Source organism: Erpetoichthys calabaricus, chromosome 8 (genome assembly GCF_900747795.2).
Source record: "Erpetoichthys calabaricus chromosome 8, fErpCal1.3, whole genome shotgun sequence".
NCBI classification, from domain to species: Eukaryota; Metazoa; Chordata; class Cladistia; order Polypteriformes; family Polypteridae; genus Erpetoichthys; species Erpetoichthys calabaricus.
Window position 1 is genome coordinate 78,616,803 of NC_041401.2, and position 21,722 is coordinate 78,638,524.

Consider the following 21,722-nt stretch of genomic DNA (forward strand, 5'->3'; position numbering starts at 1 on the left):
TTGCCCTTTTGGTAGTGGACAGTTGCTTTCATTTTCTCCTGAGGGTGACTTGTCGCTCTCCTACCATCAAAAGACCGACGTAAACGGATTTTGGAGTTTCCTGCGGTTATGTGTGCACTAAAAGCAGTAGCACCCCATTTTTGCAAAAATCTTATAGGTAGGGTAGATAAAGAATCTCTGTTGATGTTAAATACACTACAGTGAAATTGTACGCATTTACATTTAATTGCATAAGTACTTTAAAAACAGACTGTCTGCATGTATGTAAATGTACACATGAGTTAAAAGGCAGTCGATTCGCTGGGTTAAACAGATGCACGGAATTTGAAGGTGAAACAGGCAAATATCACGATGCAAAATGCCTTCAAAAGGTGGTTTTCACCTTTAACGAGTTAACAGTCATAATATGAAGTAAACATAAATATGCTACTTTTTTCATAATACCCAATGTGTCTCTTTACAGCACTGGGTTAGTTATTCCCATCATTGAGTTGAGCCGTTGATTTCACTTTCAACCGGGAGTCCCGCCCACATGTCTTCGTCTCCGGAAGAGAGGGCGTCTTATCACCATGGCGACGCTGCTGTTTGCAGGAAATTGACTGGCTTTCACATCGGAGTCAGGCAGGTACTTTTAATTTTTACAATGTACCCAAATCTCATGGAACACGAGCAATACGTGATAGATAGTTTTATTACTACGTTTTACCTAAATGAATACTCCAAAGCTGTAGAGAGGTGGATGCATGTCATGCTGTTCAGTATATCAGGTTTTGAAGTTTTGTGAAATTGGAACTTAGTTTGTGTACATTCAAGCAAGATTCGTTTAACAGAAAGCATAAAACGTTCAAGAAGAAATTCACATTGCACACGTTTCTGTCGTGTAATAATCGGTACACGTAGAATGCTCGTTTCCCCATAGAAATAGTACAGTAAGTGATCACTCGCGAATGAATTATACAGAGCGAAATAGGATTCTAAACACAAAAAATCCCAATCAAGCCTATACAACACATTCAATAAAAAGTTAAACTAAAAATGTATAAATCAGATAAATAATATATCTTCTGTAAACACTGGGCCAAATGAGACCCAAACTCGGAATAAGAAAGAATGTAACTGATACCAAAGGAAGTCTGAGTTATTTGTTTGATGTTACAGCTTTAAGACAGTACCTGATGCTTACAAAATACTTGTCCTGTGTCTCTGGACATTCTGGGGTACCAAGGACTGCACTTCCTTGTTTATTCCTCTCAAAATCTGAAGGAAATATACTCTTAACTTTGCAGAACAGGTGAGTCAATTCCTCATCCTTCTCCAGTCTGACAAAAATGAATGATAGATGGACAGATAACAGACTACCTGTTCATTATGTCCAAATTTTTACAACATTGTTCAGGCAGAAATGAAGGGAGGTAGCAATATAATGAAAGGAGAGGGCTTGGATGAATATGTGTTCAGTATATTACTTTCTATCTTTGAAAATCGCCATGTAAAATAATTGTTTGCTGCCTAACATTTTAGTATTACTGAATATACATCTTTGCTTTTAAGTGTTTTACAATATCCTGTATTCCTCTCTTAAAGAGCAGAGCTTAGATACAAATATAATGTTTTCATTAGTGGACTACTTTATCATTAGAGAGCTTTTATTTTTGACCAAAACAGAACATGTATTGAAGTCTTTATAGTATATATACATGAACACCTTACAAAATTATACATGAACACCTTAAAAAATGTGTACTCTATGTCTTGGTAACAAAGCCTGCCCTGCCACCACTGAAAGCAAGAAGGGGAAAAAACCCCGGACAAGGTGCACTCCTAATGTAGAGCCGCCTCACGCACTTACTGTCACCTAACAGGGTCAATTTAGAATTACCAGTTAAAGCAGCAGGCAGAGATTGGGGATACATGTGAAGAAACATTTTACTCGGAAGATGTGCGGCACAAATGTTACAATAGTTAAAACTCAATACAGATAACAAACAAATGCAGAATTTAAACCCAGGTCAGTGGAACTGTGAAGGAGTAGTGCTAACTACTATAGTACCACAATAAAAAAGGAAAATGGTTAGTCGAAATGGCACTTTCAAATTATTCTGTTTAAGGATGGGATAGGCACTATATAAAATAAGGGCTATTATTGTTATTAGAGCAGCACATTGGCACAGTGCTTAGTGCTGCCTCCTCATTGATACAACTTTCTGTGTTTAAATTCCCCACTCATTTGTTGTCTGTTCAGTTTGCACATGCTCCCCATTTTCTCAAAGATATGACTGTTTAGTTCACTTGAAATTCCCTGTTGACCCTGTGTGAGTGTGAGAATGGGTATGTAAGTGAGTCCTTTAGCAAACGAGTGCTCTGGCCATGGCTTGTTCCTTTTTTGTGTCCAGTGCTGCTGGAATAGGCACCTGTCTCCTGTAACACTGAATTGGACCAAGGAAGTTTAAGAATGTTTTATTATTAAAGCCGAAAATGTGACTTGTTCTCATTTAAGTTTTTTTCAGTGTAAGCTTACTTAAAAATCACACATCTGGCATATTGATTTAAAAAGCACACAGACTACACATTTGTAAAGGCAAACAATGCTATTTTTTATCATGACAAAGCATTTAACTAGTCAGATTTTCAGAGTGAAGGGTGCATGTTAGTGCAGGAGATCTAAATCATTTTTGTGGTGCTCTTTACAGTATGTCCTTCATTGGACACTAATCAGTATGACTCTTTGTTGAACCTGCATGTGCCTTAATTTGTGAACTTTTCATACTTCAGTGTTGATGATTTCTTTTCAGTCATAAAAGTGTACATATTGATTCACACAGGTTCAATTCAGAGTTGGCAGTCAAATTGTATTTGTGATATAGTTGGTAACTGGAACACCTAGAGTAAAACTATGTAAATACAGGGAAAATATGCAAACTCCATACAGACCAGGATTTAAACTCCAGACTCTGAAGCATGCTGCAGTTTTGATGAACAGTATCCCTATATATGGTTTATTGTACATTCATTCTGTGTTTTTGTGTGTGTTTTTGTTCTGTCCATATTCCAGTCAAATGCATATTGAGTGTTTTGTGCAGTTCACTGAGGTTCCATTCAGGGATGGTTTAGCCGTATGCATATATTTACTAGGATCAGTTCAAGTTTCCTGCAGTCCAGTTTTGAATTAAATTAGTGAGCAAAATCAACACACTGATGCTTAAAATTTTTAGGCAAATCAATAATCGGTTTGATTGTATTTGGATCAGATATTTTTTATAATTTTATATTATTTTGGGTGGTCACTCATTATAATATTTTCTCAAAATAATATTTTAATCTTCCTGTTAACTAAGAGTTTAAACACTAAACTGACAAAAAAAAAGCTGGGACTGTCACTATAGCCAGTGGATGTTCCTTATACCAAAATCGGGGCATTGTTACTAGCAACACAAGTATTTCACAGTCATATGAGAATAAGATTTGGTCTTTTTTCCCAGAAGAAATGACAGAAACAACTAGTGATGCTTTTTAAAATGGACACAAGACAGACAGCTTAGCAGCCGGTCAAGATGTGGCTCGATACAAGCTTAACACAATTAGAGAGTGAAGGCTCAATGAATCATCCGTGTCATAATGTAAACAAAATTCAGATTCTGAGAAAAAGGTCTTTCATAGATATTTATAAGATGAACAAATGTTTACAGTTTTAATGATTGTATATTTAAAGGCTTGCACCTGTTTGTGGTGTGCTTCTTTCTGAATACCTTGCACTGCCTGGTTAGGGTCCGTCTTTCGATGACCCTGAATTGGATTATCTGTATTTGAAAAACAATGGATGGGTGAATGTACTTATATGAATATTCATGACACATCTAATTAGTGTCAAAAGTGAAAAAAGTGTTGGTTAAAAAAAAAAAAAAGTTGGTAATTGTCTTCTTGTATTTTTTACTGTTTATCAGACTTTTAAAATGAACACAGCCAAGAGCAATAGCATGCAGGGGGAAATTTGCCTTTGACAGTTGTAACTATGCAGTATCACCTTAGATTACGAAAACAATCGGGCATTCTTTCACTGGTTTAATATTGTTATCTTTACCTTTCAATGTTGTATTGATTTCCATTTTCTAGTCTACATTAATCATAGTATAACAAAGAATTCAGTGGTGTCCTTGGCAGTGGGAAAAGTGCAAATTGGCAGATACTGCTGGCTAGTGCTATTATTTAATAAATCTGTTTCTAACCCTTTTTTCTTTTTGCATTCACCTGATGCCTGTAATCGTAGTTATGAGAAATTATTTGTTTATTTATCTTTTTAGACACTCGGACCTTGACTTGAAGGGACTTGTACACCTCCCCCATGGAAGGACAATAAAGTTTTATGCCTTTGCTTGTTGCAGTGAGAGTAAAGTACGTTTTGGTCAATTTTTATAACTCCTTTTTATGTCTGAGTACTTCCTCTTTTGTTTGCTTGAAGAAGACTATTTTCTTTGTATTGTGATATTTTTGCCTTTTTTCGTACTTGTATCATGAATAAAAGGCAAAACATATATGTAGATTATTTTGAGGTGTTTTAGACAAAAGACTCATTGGGAAAGTGGTGATCGGTATTAATGGATTAAAATGGGCTTTAAAAGCACTGTCACTGATAGCCAATTTAATTCCTAGCTGGGTTGTTTTCTGTGTGGGTTTTGCATGTGTTCACGTGTTTTAAAAGGTTTCCTCCCAACCCAAAAATGTTAGATTGGGTGTGAGCTTGAATTTATCTTGAGAAAGAATGGCACTCAGACCAGGTTTAGCTATGGTCTTATGCCAATGAAAACCACTGTAGCATCCACCTGAAAAAAGTGGATTTTAAAAATGGATGAATGGACATTATGGTAGCTTTACATTAAACTGAGTGTCAGACCTAGTATACAGAAGGCTTCTCATTTGAAATCAGTGGCTAATACGTAAAACGAATTAATAGTATGTATCAGTCATGCTTTATTTTAAAAGCACCAATAATTTTCATGACCACACTAACTCACTATTAAATATAGACACTACTGAAAAAATGTTAGTTAATGTCTTTTTATATTAGAATATGCACATTTAATAATTTATATTGTTCCTCTGGTACAAAAACTAAGTATAAAGAAATGTATAAGATATAAAGTATATTACAGAGACAATTATTATCTTTTATGTGGGTCTTTTGTGCCACTGCATTTGATATGTAACAGCAAAGTACAGTAATGGGTTAGAAAAATTGGTTTTGTGCCCCACTTTCCTTTGGCAATCTTTTAACATTGTGTATAATGTTAAAAAATGTACGTATAACTAGGTACTTGCAAATACATAGTGTGTATATGTTTAATTGGATATATGTTGCATGTTATATATACTGTTTTGGTTTTTTTTTCTACTGAGCTTGTATCAACTGTCTGAAGAGACATGCAAGTATGAATTTCACACTACTGTGTAAACGCAACCATAGAATTCACTTAAGCATTTAGGTGATTGACTAGAAGTAGTAGTTGCTCATTTTAGTTATATGCAATAAAAATGTGGTTTGGATCTATTTTATTGTTTGGTGTTGTTTTTAAATACCTGTATAAGGTGAGAAGTGTGTTATTTCCTTTGTTTAATTTCTGTACTGCCCTCATTTATTCTAGTTTTTCTTTTCTTAGGAAGACGGTGCTAAAGGGACATTTTTTAGGATTCAAATGCAGCTAGTTAGACATGGAAGTTATTCAACCAACTGTCAACTTCAAGGAGTCAGTATCTCTGCCATTAGGCCAGCTGGTGGAACAGCCGAAAAAAGACAATAAAGTGCCAAATCATCTGTTAGAATCAAGTAAGATCCTGTCTGGTACTTTAGATCTGTTACAGATGTTACATGTATGGGTTGAAAAAAACAAGAATTGGCATAATCAAATATTCTGCAGAAGTGCAGCAATATTATTTCTTAAGAAAGTCTAACAGCTTTGGGACTGGTGAGTTTAGGTGTAGATATTGTTTTAAGACTATTTAGAATATCTCACAGGTGATCAACAAGATTCCAATCCAATGACTGGATAAGACAATGAAATATAAATTTTGTATTGATGAGATTATTGAGGGACCATACATGCGTTTAATGTGAATGATTGCCCAGTACTATTGAGCAAAAATTTGCATTAACCTTATCTTATGTGGAAGTAAATGCATTTTAAAACAAAATCAAAATGTCTTTTACAATACAATGGAAACACAAAAGTCATTCTTAACTGGCCCCAAGATATCAGTGAATTAGAGTACTTAAGGTTTGTACCATATGCACAGCTGTTTGTGAAAGAAAATGCAGTAATGGGTGTTTCCCATTATTGTGATCATCCTTCATTTTCGTATTGTAAACTTTCCATACCTATATAGATTTTCTTTCAGAGGCTTACATAATGTGTTATTAATTACTGTACATTTGATTCTGATTTTTTTCTTTAGTAATGAATTAGAATCCCAATAATGACAAACATTATAAAGTCATAGACCATGAAGCTTATTTGCTTCAGTTTTTAGTCAAAGCAGTGTAGGCCTTTTAGAGTCATTCATAAATCTTTTCGAAATATGTGTGAATAATAAACAGCAATAAACTTTATGAAGCATTAAATATTTTGTCAAACAATGAAATGCATGTTACTTTTACAAATGCATTTTGTTGTTACTAATTGACTTGTGTTATAAAAATTAATGCTTCCAAATGGTTTGTGTTCACACTAACGTTTAGGGGTAACATATCATTTGCTTTAGAGATTTTAAAAACATTGCTCATGTATAGCCTCAGAGTTTAAAATATTTAACCTCCTAAAAAGTAATTTTGCAAATTCAATATAAGCACATTGTTAATCTTATATTCTTATACTGTACATCTGGCTTTCTTTTTTGTTGTTTTCCCTTTTTTTTATTTATTGCATAAAAATGCATCTTATTGTGATACATCTTTGATTACATTAATCATTCTGTGCTTGTGTTATTAAATGTGTTCATCAGTCCGATCTCATTTTCATTTTTAATTTTTTATATGTTATTTGTTATTGTCAGTCAATGAGATAATTTTCTGTATTCATGGATATCCTATTTTTTCAGAGGTTTACACCAAACTTCTTAAAAACAGGATAATACAGGCTGAGCCAGCTGTATTGCATTTTGGTGGCTTTGAACTGGGAAAACGTTACAAGCAAATATTGGTAAGATGAAGGAAAGCAGACACAAAATAATATTGTATACTGCAGCAAACATTTAAATAACCTTAATGTTGTAATATGTATATATGTCATGTTTGAATAGTTATGATTATTCTTATCTAATTGCATCTTGGAACATTACCAGCAGTCAGCAGGGAACTGCCATTATTATTATCTGATTCTGCTGCATTCTGGGTAGAGCAAGATTCAGAGCTTTTTAAACAATTAAGTTCCAAATAAAATCAATCAAATCAGAGTGCAAGAAAGTATAAATATTTAATCTTAATAAGTAGTACACTAACATAAGAAAACACATTTAATGATTTTATTTTACTTATGATTTATATATATTACTTAAAATTTACAACAGCTTTTTAGCATAGTTCAAATGCAGAAATATGTTTTGTTTACTACCTCAGTAAAGAATGATTTTTCTAAAACATCCCATGAAAAACTTGCATCCCACACCTATGTATATCAATTGCATTCTTGTTGCATTTTTCCAAATCAAAATGTCTCTCAAAATACAGTGTGTCATTTTTCAAACTTTTGTTTTATTGTGAAGTATTACATTCTTCTCTGAGTTCAACATTAACTTGCTGTTGACAAATTTGTCTTATTATTATTATTTTTTTTTTATATTGAATGCTGGAATGCTGGTTCCATGGTTTGCAGTCAGTTGTTGTTAGTTTTTCATTTAATATAATGTGGAAAGGTTTGGATCCAGACACAAACAGGCAGACACAGAATGTTAACTTTAAGCAGCAGCAGCAGCAAGCCAGCTGATCGAGCATAGAGGAGGTAAACAAAAATGTATTTGTTTCCCATTGTATGACTGTTTAAGAGGGGGTTTCGGAGGAGCGACCACATCTCCTTAGCGTGCGTTCAGCCCCCATCTTCACAACGTGAGAGGCAGAGATGCAAAGTTGCTGCCACGTAGCACGCCCCGGGGGGGAGGGGAAATAACTCATTCACTACAGCTTTATTACTGGCAAATATCAAGAAATAAAAAATGAATGTAATGAAAATAACAATCTCTTTAAAATGTATATCCGGTTAACCAAATCTGGGGGTGGGCGAGTGAAGCAAGCAGGGGGCAGAGCCCCCTAGTAATACAAGAATAAACTCTGTGTTTTGCATTCATACAACTATAAGCCTACTTTTGCCCACTCATGTATGTATGCACATTTCATACTTCTACCCATTTTCTCAATTTGCTTTGTCAAATGGTGTTTTATATTTTATTGTTAGTATTAGATAATGATGTGATATAGTGGTTAGCACTGTTAGCACCTAGCATCAAGGACTTGGGTTCAAACCCTGGCCTATTCACTGTCTGAGAGGAATTTCCAAATTCCCTCTTTGTCTATGTATACATTGTGTGGATACTCTGGTTGTTTCTTGCATCCTGAGGATATTAGGTTAATTGGGGCTGTTTGCAAGTGTGCCCTTAATGGACTGGTGTCTGTTCCATGATTAGTTTATGCATTGCACCTGATGTTGCCATAGCTCCCATAATAATGTAATGGATAAAGCAGGTTTAGAGAATGGATGAATATTTAATTTTGTAAATCTATGCCTTTGAGAAGAGCTCGACATCATGATAAATTGAAACTGAAATGAAGTATACTATTAACTCACAATGAAAAGTATATTATTTTATAATAAAAAATCTACTTCAGGCTTGAAATTTTCTCACACAATGACATTAATAGAAATAATTATTAGCCTAATCTTGTTTTTTATAATAATGCTTTTTACATTCAGAAAGAAATCATTATTTTACTGTTTAGTAATAATTTTTACAGAATTCACTCAACCTATAATTACTGTATTTCATACAGCAACGTTAACAGAGTGGACCATCATAAGATGCCTTATTGAGCAAAAAACAATTGCAAATTTTAAACTGAGCAGTATAATGAATAATAGTAAAGGAAAAACACACCCCTGGGAGGTACTAGGAGGAGGCTGGAATTATACCTTATGGATTTTAAACATTAAATATCAAAAGGAGCTATAAAAAATAAGAGCAGCCACACCTTTAAACTTTACAGCTGAGTACATTTCAATATTGATTAGTACAATGATGGCAAGTATCAAAAGGAGCTCTTATATAAATACAGTGTTGGCTTCACTGTAATCATCAATCATAACCAGTGTAATGGCTATTTTCTGGGTTTACTCAGGTTAGCCAGCTACCCCCAAATGTTTTCTTCCACTCTCTGCAGTTCTATGCATCCTCTGGGTGTGGTCCATTCTGTTTATATCATCCGATAATACCTCTAAACTTGTATTTTTCTGTTTCTTTGTCTGGACTCTTTCCCCTACAACTAAATCTTGGTGCAATACTCACCGCCTGCAAAATACTCTTCATATCAGCTTTTATGCATCCACTTCCAACAACCCATGTGTTGGATTCAGTGGCTTTTTGTAATAGCAGTGGGGGAAGTGACCAGAGAAGTTGTTGGGGACTCAGAACAGATCCCCTTTATAGTTCTTCCTTCACCTCAGAACTTTCACTGTTCCTATCTGCTGTCCTGTCCTGACCACCATTCTTGAGTGGTGGCTCTGAGGCTAAGGATCTGCACTGGCAATCGGAAGGTTGCCGGTTTGAATCCCGTAAATGCCAATAGGGACTCTGCTCTTTTGGGCCCTTGAGCAAGGCCCTTAACCTGCAATTGCTGAGCGCTTTGAGTAGTGAGAAAAGCGCTATATAAATGCAAAGAATTATTATAATTATTGCTTTCTCATACATTGACATCACTGCAGACACTAACTATTCATTCCCACCTAACTTTTTCAATGCTCACCTCACCACCTGTAACGGCACCCTGTGATGCCTTCTCCAGATATGCATACCTGTGGCTAGAATAAGGTCGCCATCCTTCTTGTGAGTTGCAAAAGGTGGCTAAAGGAGGTTGGTGTGGGGAATGACAATTGTCCTTAGAATTTTCTGCTTCAGTTCCTACTTGATGGTGAGGTACAAAGGTGAAAGTTAAAAAGAAGGTTCATAGCTACATCACAATAAATTAGTAAAATAAAGATAGAGCTTTCAAAAAGTGCTGGTTTAATATATAGTAAACAATGTGGAAATGTCTATGCCTTTTCTTTGAAAAGCAACCAACATTGAAACTAGCCTTTAAAATTATAGCAATAAAAAAAAACATGTATATTGGAATTTTCTGATTTTAATTAGTTATTTAAATTTTTCAAAAATCTAATGTGTCCAGCATATAACCTAGATAAAGGCTTAATTTAAAAAGATCTGCTATAACAATTTTTCTCAAAATCAATTGGCTTTTAACATTTTACAATTGTCATAATTGTTCCATGCCTCATTAGGACTGAGCATTCATTTTGAGCTATTATGACTTGCATTCTACTGTAGAACACACACACACACACAAAATTGTTTACATCACTTCAAAGGCAGTCAAATTATATTAATTGAAACATACCTTATGTACTTCCAATAAAATGTAAATACAAAAAGTAAAAAGACAAAGTTGTGTGTAATCTTATTAGAAAATATTGAAGTTGTTTAACTGATTTTTCTAAATTCTCAAAGAGAAGGCTTTGCATTTGAACCTTTTTTTAATAGGTAGACTGTTGCACTCTGTGATTCTTAATTGAATATGCTTAATATAATGATAGGTAATACATTTATTAATTTTAGAATATCTACAATTATATATGTATCATATATCAATGACATATTTACAAATATATTTTTAATTTTGCAGAAACTGATTAATCTTTCATCAGAAGTAACCAATATCCACATACTGCCTACTCAGACAAAGTATTTTGAAATCAAATACTCAAAAAAGGTAATTTTTTTTGTCTTGTTGCTGCAATAAAATGTGATGCCTGTGATTTCATGTATAGGGGTGGTTTGTAGATATGTTGCTTTACAGTTAATTCTTGAGTTACTTTTCAAAATAACCCAAATAATAAAGTTTTTCTATATTGATGCAGGTGTTGCACATTTTCCCTCTAACATTATGGCCTCTAGATAGACAATGAATCCTATCCTCCTTTATTGCAAATATGAGTATTACTATAACATAATTAAAAAACATCATGCATAAACTTTAATGGAAAACTTTAAATATTGCTCTAATTCCTGACTACTGATTTTATAATACAAATGTTTAATTATATGTAAATAATTGAAACTATGGTTTTGGGGAAAATTTGATTCTGAAATCTCTAGGAGAAAGAGTTTAGTAAAATTCTGAACAAAGAATTGAATAACATATAACTGGAGTCCATGTACTGTAAGCTGAATATTGTATTAAATATATTTATGTTTCATAAGTGCTGCATACTTTAAATGTGATCTTTAAATTCTGGGTGGTGTGTGAGTAGTCAATGATTTTTCTTATCTGAGTCATTGTTATGTTGAGGTTATTGGCCACAGTGAATATGAAATACAATGTTGAGAGATGTACACTTTTAACATGGCAGTTAAATACTACTAGTATTCTTGACAGGAGAAGAATGTTAAGATATCTGTCTATGACATAGTTTACATTGACCAGATTTATTATACAGCATGTATTTGTAACGTTCCACTCAGACCCTCACTGAATTAACAGAGGCATCTGTCTATTGTGTAAACAGAGGTCTGGCAATTAGCAGAAGCTTCAAATATCTTATCCTTTATTTTCCATATATTCTGCAGTTATGTATGCCAGTGTATTTCATATGTGTCTGCCTTCATAGACAAGATTACACCTCTTACTCCTAATCGAACAATCAATATTTACTATATATAATACTTTTCAAGTAAACACAATTTCAAAGTGCTTTCTATTTAAAGTATTGCACATAGGAAGTAAAAATGATAGATTTGAATACACAATGGGCGGTCGGAAAATCGATAGTACACTTTATGAGAAGGATTTAGGATTCATAGTGGACTCTAAGCTATCGACTTCCCAACAGTGTTCAGAAGCCATTAAGAAGGCTAACAGAATGTTAGGTTATATAGCACGATGTGTGGAGTACAAGTCCAAGGAGGTTATGCTCAAGCTTTATAATGCACTGGTGAGGCCTCATCTTGAGTACTGTGTGCAGTTTTGGTCTCCAGGCTACAAAAAGGACATAGCAGCACTAGAAAAGGTCCAGAGAAGAGCGACTAGGCTGATTCCAGGGCTACAGGGGTTGAATTATGAGGCAAGATTAAAAGAGCTGAACCTTTACAGTTTAAGCAAAAGAAGATTAAGAGGTGACATGATTGAAGTGTTTAAAATTATGAAGGGAATTAGTACAGTGGATCGAGACTGTTATTTTAAAATGAATTCATCAAGAACACGGGGACACAGTTGGAAACTTGTTAAGGGTAAATTTCGCACAAACATTAGGAAGTTTTTCTTTACACAAAGAACAACAGACACTTGGAATAAGCTACCAAGTAGTGTGGTAGACAATAAGACGTTGAGAACTTTCAAAACTCGACTTGATGTTTTTTTGGAAGAAATAAGTGGATAGGACTGGAGAGCTTTGTTGGGCTGAATGACCTGTTCTTGTCTAGAGTGTTCTAATTTAATAAATATAGCAACACCACTTATATATTCACATATATACTGTAAGGGACAGGCAAGTTAAAAAAAAATTGTTAATAGTCTGAAAATATTGTTTTAGCACATTGTTATCAGTATTATTTCTTGCTAGATTTGTCTTTATTAATATCTTTACTACAGATAGGTTTAAGTGCCAACATTCCCTTGGTCATGATTTAGATTATTGGAGCACTATATACAGTATATATCAGGTGCTTCATTATTAGATATACATTAAATAAAAACAAATTCCTAAACTTTAAGCTTGATTTACTGTATCTAAGCTATGATATTACTTAATAGAAAACTGTCAGTTGTGGTTCCCCAAAAATAGTTTCTGGGATCAGCCCTCCTTCTAGTGAATGTAGTAGAAAATGTTATAATACTTGGTAAGCTAGTCACTCAAAATCTGTAACATTTTTTTTATTATTTAAATTTTGGGTACAGGATCGATTGGCCCCTGGATTTTGTTATACAGTAACAGTCCATTTCTGTCCAGATGAATGGCGCTACTTTTATGACAGCATACGTGTTCATTGTAAGGTAAGCACTGTGTACCCCAAAGTTTCAAACAGGTGAAGAGCCCTAGTAAATTAATTCAGGTAAACTAACTCTCATATTTATGTTTATGTAAAATTATTTGTCCTCTTAATTTTTTTCTTAATTAGTTATAGTGGTTTGCCCTTAACATATATACTTTTATTTCTTTAAAAATTAGTGCTAGAATACAGTCAGTTGAAACATTTTTTCTTCATCAAATGATACGAATTTTTCAAATAACAATTTATTACTATGTCTTGCGTCCTTACCAACACTTGTAGATACCAGTGATATCTGCTTTTAAAAATCATGAGCAGTTGTAGTTCCATCCAGTGGAGCTCATTAGTAATTTTGCAAAGTATTTAGACAGGCTTTGTTCTCATACTAGTGGGTCACATTTACTTAGTCTCAGGTATACCTCTAGTGTCATGATTTCATATTATGCTGTAACAGTTCAGCATTTGTGTTCTAATTTTTTCAGCTTTTGCTTTTCATGTGTGAGGTTCTTTTCCTCAATATGCATTTTGACTTCTTCGCCTGCCTATAAACTTATTTTTAGCTGCTCTTTCTGTTTTTTTCTGTATGTACCCATATTATACAGTGCCTTTAAAAAGTATTGACCCTCTTGAAAGTTTTCACATTTTAATTTTATGCATCATTATATCACAGTGGATGTTATTTGGCTTTTTGACACTGATTACCAGGAAATATTCTTTAATGTCAAAGTAAAATGTATATCTTCAAAGAGGTCTAAATTAAGTATAAATATAAAACACAAAGTAATTGATTACATTCGTATTTACCCCCTTAATATGGCATACCTATGTGGCCTTACCTACACAATTGAGACAAAAGGACTTCTAAGCAACTCCATGAAAAGTGATTGGAAACCACAATTTAGGGGAAGGATACAAGAAAATATACAAGTTTCTGAGTATCCTTTAGAGTCCAGTTAAATCAGTCATTAAAAAATGGAAACAGTGTGGCACAGCTATGAATCTGCTTAGAACTGGCAGTCCACAAAAATTAGTGATTGTGCAAAAAGAAGACTAGTGGGGGAGGCCACTAAGAGACAGATGACAACGCTGTAGGAGTTGCAAGCTTCAGTAGTGAAACTGCACATACAGTGCATACAACAAATGTTGCCCCAGTGCTTCTCCTCGTGTAGCTTTATAGGAGAGTGGTAATGAGAAAAAACACACATAACATCTTGGCTAGAGTTTACTAAAGGGCACATGGGGGACTCTGAAGACACCTGGAAGAAAGTTCCATGATCTGATGAGACCAAAATTAAGTATTTTGTCAATTAGACTAAACTCTATGTTTGGCGTAAGCCAGACACTGCAAGTTATCAAAAGCACACTATCCCCTAACCCTGACCCTGACTCTAACCCTTGTAATAAAAGTTGTTTTCCAGCAAGAAGACTCCAAAGCTATACAGGAATGCCTCAAAAACAACAACTCTAGTGCCTGAGTCAGAGCCCAGATCTCAATCCAAATGAAAAGTTGTCGCTGGACTTGTAAAAAGCTGTTCACTCACAATCCCCATGCAACCTGGCAGAGTCTGAACATTTTTGCAAAGAAGAATGAGGAAAAAATGTAGTTTTTCAGATGTGCAAACCTGACAAAGGCCTGTGCACACAGACTCAAGGCTATCACGGCCTCCAAAGGTGCAGCTACCAAATACTGGCTTAAAAGGGGTCAATGCTTATGTGATCAATTATTTCTTATCTTTTTCACCTCTGCTTTCTTGCCTATGGCTAGTGCAGGAATTACAATATTTGATTGTATGAATTATATACCTTTTTATTTGCAGTTGTTTTAACTTCTTGTTTATTCACTAAAACATTCTATTTAACTTCTTGCTGGTTCTAAATTTCAGTAAGAAAATGTCCTGCATTGCATATAAAATGCTTTTAATCCAGCTGTACTGCTCCTCGACCTTCTCCATTGCTAAAGATTTGTCCCAGTTTACCTTTTTTAGACTTCGCTGCATCTGGTCAAAATATACATTTACCGGTTATATTGTAGCTCTACACAGATACATAATTTAAATGACTAAGATTATGGATAAAAATAGAGATTTTTACAAAAGTGTGAACATTCAGTTTAAATTGGCATGTTTCAACAATATGCAGCAACATGACTTTTCCAAACTCTAAGTTTAGTGTACTTAATTGAGACTGAACAAGGAGAGCCTCCAATTATGTAGCATTTAAGTTTTCATTGTGTCACAAGTACACAATTAGCTAATAACAATATTAAATTATTCACTTAAGAACTCTTCCCAGTTTAGGGGCAGTATTCATAACCTGCAGGAAAATGTATTCAGGAATTTATACTTCTGTCATTGGGCTAAGGTGAAGGCTTCACAACAAAAAATGTTTATACAGTTTACTTTATCTAAACAATTTTGCAAATAAAACTAGTAAAATGATGTAATTAAATTCAAACCTAACTACATTTGTGATATTAAGCATTGTACAGTGACTATATACAAATGGATCTTTTTTTTTTTTTTGCAGGGAGATGATACTCTTCTTGTTCCAATACATGCATATCCAGTGATAAACAACTTGGAGATTCCTTCACATATAAATTTGCCTAGTATTCCTTTGGGGCAAAGGTAAATTTGTTATTTGAAACATACTATAATAAAAGTTGTAAATTGTTTTCTAATAATTTTCATCCTTTTTATTAGTTAAAATGCAAATGTTCCATTTCATGTCTACTCTGGCAAATGAAAATTAGTAAAATGCTGTTTTGTTTTGTGCCTGAGAATGTAACAACAGATCTGATCTTTGTTGTCATGTAAATTCAGGAAAAGCATCACATGAAGTGAAAGAAGCTGCATTGAGTTTTTGTGAATCTGGTGAAAGCATTCATTATATTGTCATGAGAGGTGGTGAAGCAGCCATTGAAAAAGTTAGGTATGGGTGAGAGGTTATTGGTTATTTTGGGAGCTCCCCACTTCTAAAAGAACATTAGTATTTATTATATGTTTATGATATATTTAAATATTATATATTTATTATATTTTAACACAGAGAACCCAGGCAAGGTCAGTGAATTCATAAAAAGATTCAGTATGCAAGTATGTTTTTAAGTGAAATATTAAAAGAAGATTGCAGTATAAGTAAATACTGTATGTTGACCAATGGGATGAAAAAAGTCGAAAAGTATTTAGGTTGACAATAGTTAATAACAGAAGAAGGTGAACAGTCTCAGTATTCCCAAAAGAATTGTATATTTCTTTTTCAGTTTTAGCTAATTCAGTATAATATTATAGATTTTCTTGGTCATTGCTTCTAAGACTGTGAAGTATTAATAAATAGTTATATAGTACCAGTAACGACGCAAATACACTTGACTTGAGCATTCATAGTTTTCATACTCTTTCTCTGTACGTTTGGCATTCATTTGCTCAGAGGTTGATGGGCTTGCTGCTTCCTGAGCAGCTCTACTTTTCTCCACCCTAGCGGCCGGCTTCTTCTCTTCTTTCGCCAGCATCTTTTCGCGTTAAAACTGATTTAAGTCAGTGTTTGTGTTGCAATTACTTAGTACATTTTCTTTTATTTTTTTACTTAAGCTGGCACTTAGTCTTTAATCTGCCTCAAGAATAATTTAAGTAATGAAGAGGTAGGGGAACTGACGGCGAAGGTGGTAGGGATGAGAATGGCACCCATATGCTTGCGCCACTGCCCAGAGTTGATTCTACAATAAAATGAAAATAAAAAAAAAGGAATAACCTTGGTGGTCAATCATCACCCCAAAAGCGGATAGCAGGCGTCATGTGGTATATATATATGTATATATATATATATATATATGCACACAATATTTCAGGTCAATAGTTCAAATGGTTTGCGAGCTACAGGTGATTTAAAATCCTGGACAGACAAATGGACAGCCACAGTAGCGTGTTATATATAAAGATATGAGGCGGAATTCAAACTATGTTGCCTCATTTTAAATATGGCATGCAGACACTTACTGGTTCTCCATCCCCAAGCAGATTTCTCTGTTGTGCAAAAATTAAGTAAGTAGTATACACACCTCAGTAATTTAACATATTGGTAAAATGTTTATAACAAGCTCATTTTAGTCATAATAATCACATTTTTCCAATTTTCCAAAATATACTAAATGAAATTTCTTATCTAGAAAATATTTCTTTTTGGAATGTTCCCCCATGATGCAAATAAAGTTTGTCTGTCTGTCTATCACAGATTTTCTTTGTTTCTGGTTCTGAATCTGGGGTTCCATGGTTAGTGGTATGGTGCAGCGTTCGCAGCCTACTTTTGCTCAGATGTGTGCCTGCACAGCCTGAGCTTTTCCGTTCTACCTTGGGCCTTAAAGACTAGAATCCTTCAACGTAACCCATTGGTGATTTTTTTGTGATGCTACTTAAACAGTGTGTAAATCTGTATATCTTTCTCTTTTGGAGTAATAATTATCATTACTATGAATGACAGTACGTCGATTACTAAAGTGTAATATGATATAGCACTTTGTCTGGAAATTGGAAATTTATCAATATTCATATGTGTTTCTTCTTTCATATTTTTTAATTGCATTTTTGCTTTGTGGCCTCCCCCACAATAATCTATCGTCTATGCGGAAGAGCGAAAGCTTTAGATTCCTCAAAAAGTTTGATCTCCAGTTTTCAATGGATCTCAACGTTTTAGGATCCCCTGATACCAAAAACATCAATATCTCAATGATGGGTGTATGTCTGTCTGTGTGTGTGTGTCTGCGTGTCACAATTTCTTGAGGACTGTCTACAGCTAAACTGGCTGGACTGAAAAATCCCAAACTCGAAACTTAAGCCTGTTATGAGATGACAATGTGCTGATTAGTTTTTGAGCCAAATTGTGTGAGAGAAAGAGGAAGTCTAGAGGAACCTTAAAACACTGTAATTCTGCAACTAATTATGAATTCTTCTCGTCAATTGCTATTGTAATTGCCTATTTTATGATAAGAAAGATCAGCAATAAGCGATATATAATTACTGAAATGTTATAGAATAATTTGGGTACCTTGGTTCCTACGGAGCAAACCCTACTGACAGTCACATCCAAATTTTCTGGCTGACATCTTGGCTTCAGTAATGCTCGTAACCTAATACATTGTGAAAAACCATGCTTCTCCCTTGTGCCCTCATGTGATGTTTACTAGAGATTTTCTCCTTCCTTGGTTGCCATCCAATGCTGCTGTCACCGCTCTGTTCATAAACATCTCCTTCCATGCATCTCCAATGATCTTATTTCTGACACATGCACAGCATATGCAGTCATACTAATGGTTCTACTTTGGAACTTTCACTCCGGTCAGAGACAACATCATCTGCACTTGAACTTCTCCATATTGGAGAATGGATCCAAGCCAGTTTCCTTGCCAAGACTCGCCGGTGGCCACACACACAGATCAATGGATTTAAGCAGAAGAGTCTCTTAAGTGCTACTGTTTAAGTACTTGATCATCTCCCTCTCTGTCTCTCCATAGAGACAATACACTGAGTGTAGGATTTGTACCCAGGGCACTGGATCTGTGAGACAGCAGGTCTAACCAGCGTTCCATTGTAGTACACCTGATATATTTGAAAAGAGAGGTTGGCAAATTACATGGAACACATTGTTTTCCGTATTTTTGATAATATGCTGTTCAGGTATTTAAAAATATAATATTGCCACCATACTTACAAAATTGGTATTAGAACTGTATATTTTTCATTTATTTTCTAATGCTTTGAACAGTAAGTACATTCAGATTAGCAAGTCATAGATGGCTTTAATCAAATATGCTTGCTTGCTTTTACCAAAATAAATCAAACATGTGCATCTACTGGCACTGGACACTGCTAAAATCTTTTCCCATATGCAGTGTCATACTGCATGTATATGCAGGTGATATAATTATGTTATGCACTATAAATGCATACATGGATAATCTGAATTTATATTTGATTGATTTTTCCACTTATAAATCCTGAAAGCAAGATCAGTCTAACACAGCTGTGATATAAAAGATAAAAGAAAAATTACTATATTATAGCTGCAAACAAAGAAAGATGGGGACTTTAATGTGTTAATAAAGATGTTACCCTTTTATTTTTTACTCTGCAAATATTAGCAAATATTTGTATATCATCAAGTAGGTGTGATAAATTATATAATTCCTATTTACATTGCCTGAAATGTAGTCAGACTAAAAATTCAATTTTTCTATTTTATTTATTTAATGCCAAAAGGATTAGAACACACAAAACCTCTTGCTCAGGGGGCATACACAACAAACAAAGTGACTATGTCTAATTGATGTGTTTTGAAACCTATGAGGAAAGACTTTGTAAGTGCTCAATGCTTGAAAATTCCACTTTGTCCTATTTAATGTGATAGAGATAGTTTATCTGGTTACCATGCATTTTATTTTAATAAGTTTATTTTTCTAATTATATGATTCAGTACAAATGCTACTTTATGCTCATTTGATGTAAAGTCAAAGAGAGGTATAAGGAATTGATTGAATAAACTGTATGAAAATGAGGTTGCATAGTGGTTATTCCGGTAGCCTCATAGCTGCATGTTCTCCACATGTTTACATGAGTTTTCTCTAGGTCCTTACCAAAGTGTTATTTTAAAGTTATACATTTTTCACCAAATTCTAGCTTGTTCTTGTAAAGTTTTTTTTTTTTGGCATCAGAATTTTGCTTCCATTGGGTCTTCTGATCCATTTTCTTGTTCTGTTTGATAGATATCAGGCTACTCCATGGTGTTTTCATTGCCTTTGAAATTCTTTTATATTTCTCTTTACATAAATTTACAGTAATAATAATAATAATTACATTTGTATAGCACTTTTCTATCCTATTTGAAGCACTTTACCTAGCCTGTGGCGAACCACTTTAAGCACCACCAATGTGTAGCATACACCTGGATGATGTGATGGCAGTCATTTTTATGCCAGTACACTCACTACATATTAGCTATTAGGAAGTGAAAGGTTGAAAGAGATAGTTACCCAATAACACATAAGGAATGACTTGGCCAAGCCAGGCAGTTAATCTAGGACATCCAAAAACACTTTATTCTTTCAAAAGATGCCCTGTGATTTTTTATGATAACACAGAGTCAGGACCTCAATTGTATGTCTCATCCAAAGGATGGCACCAATTTTAACAGCACATTGTCCATATCACGGTTGCATTAAGATCCACACACAGGCTACAGGGTAAGTGCCCCTTAAGGCCTCACCATCAACTCATCCAGGAACTCCCCAAGCCATTTGTCCATCTGACGTACAGTAGTTTGGCTTTGTCAAATCAGAAGACATATATTTTTTATTGATATATATCCCTACTTCCCAGCTTCTTACTTCTTTTACACATACGCCATCTTGTGTTTGCACCTCAGGACTGGAATACATATTCACTTCTAAAAGTGTGCTTGAATCAAAAGAATTGAATACTTAACAGTTATGATTGTCTGGGATTTTATCCTTAATTGCTTTGTAAAGGGAGCTTTGAGATAGTGGGTTTTATGATTAACACTGAATAAATAAATGAATAAGAAATTATAGGGTACTAATTATTATATAAGTAAGAATAAATTATCCCATGGTGTACAAAAACAACAAATAAAATCAAGGTAAGCAAAATGTGGGCACTCTTAAAATGTGCCATTTGTAACTTTTTTTTTTTTTTTTTTTTTTATAACTTTAAGGCATTTTACATTTAACTCAAATTCAACTGACTTTGTGATCAGTGTACATGAATTTGGGTACAAGCAAAAAAAAATAAAAATTCAAAGACAAATTGTTATGCCTAAGAATGTCAGGAACACAAAAGTCTAAAAATATACATAACCTATTGATTGAAGCTGTATGATCAAGAACTGAATTTACTATGAACCTAATGTAATAAATTGCATATATCTCATACTTATTATGTTGCTGTCTCATAGTATCAGGGACCTGGGTTCTATTTTCAAGTTAGTCACTGTGTAGAGTATGCATATTCTCTGTAGCTTCTCAAGATAGTAATTTCTCACATCCTAAGGCAAGCATGTTTGGTTAATTGATGACTAAATTGTCCCAGTTTGACTGAGTATGGGTGTTTGCATGATTGTGTCTTGCAGTAATTTGGTACCCAATTGTGGCTGATTGCATGATCATGTGTTTAAAAATGGATGGGAGTACTGAATACAATAATAATATGTAAATCTTTTCAAAGATTTATTTGAAACCAATCTTGTATTCTCTCAAAGTGCATTTGAATTCCTACTGTTGTATTTAAATTTTTACATACCACTTAACAGTGTTTTTGCTTATGCTGAAATTAGCATTCTGTTCAGGACTAAGTACAGCATTACATTTCATGCTGCCAGGATAGACTGCAGCTCCATGAGTCATAGAACTCAATGAAGTAGTT

The 21,722-nt window shown here is 34.2% G+C and overlaps 1 protein-coding gene across 3 annotated transcripts in view; it reads left to right on the top strand.

The window, feature by feature from the left end:
* Positions 1–565: 565 nt before the first annotated feature.
* cfap221 (cilia and flagella associated protein 221) overlaps positions 566–21,722 on the top strand; it is a 66,704-nt gene continuing 45,547 nt past the window's right edge. For 2 of the 3 annotated variants that reach the window (XM_051930947.1, XM_028806907.2), the window contains exons 1-6: positions 4,303–4,389; positions 5,652–5,818; positions 7,087–7,187; positions 10,931–11,017; positions 13,202–13,297; positions 15,820–15,920. In XM_051930947.1, coding sequence (XP_051786907.1) covers positions 5,704–5,818; positions 7,087–7,187; positions 10,931–11,017; positions 13,202–13,297; positions 15,820–15,920 — 500 coding nt within the window. In that variant the 5' untranslated portion in view covers positions 4,303–4,389; positions 5,652–5,703. Of the gene's footprint in view, positions 626–4,302; positions 4,390–5,651; positions 5,819–7,086; positions 7,188–10,930; positions 11,018–13,201; positions 13,298–15,819; positions 15,921–21,722 lie in introns of those variants that run through there. The other variant, XM_051930948.1, reaches the window with a different exon arrangement.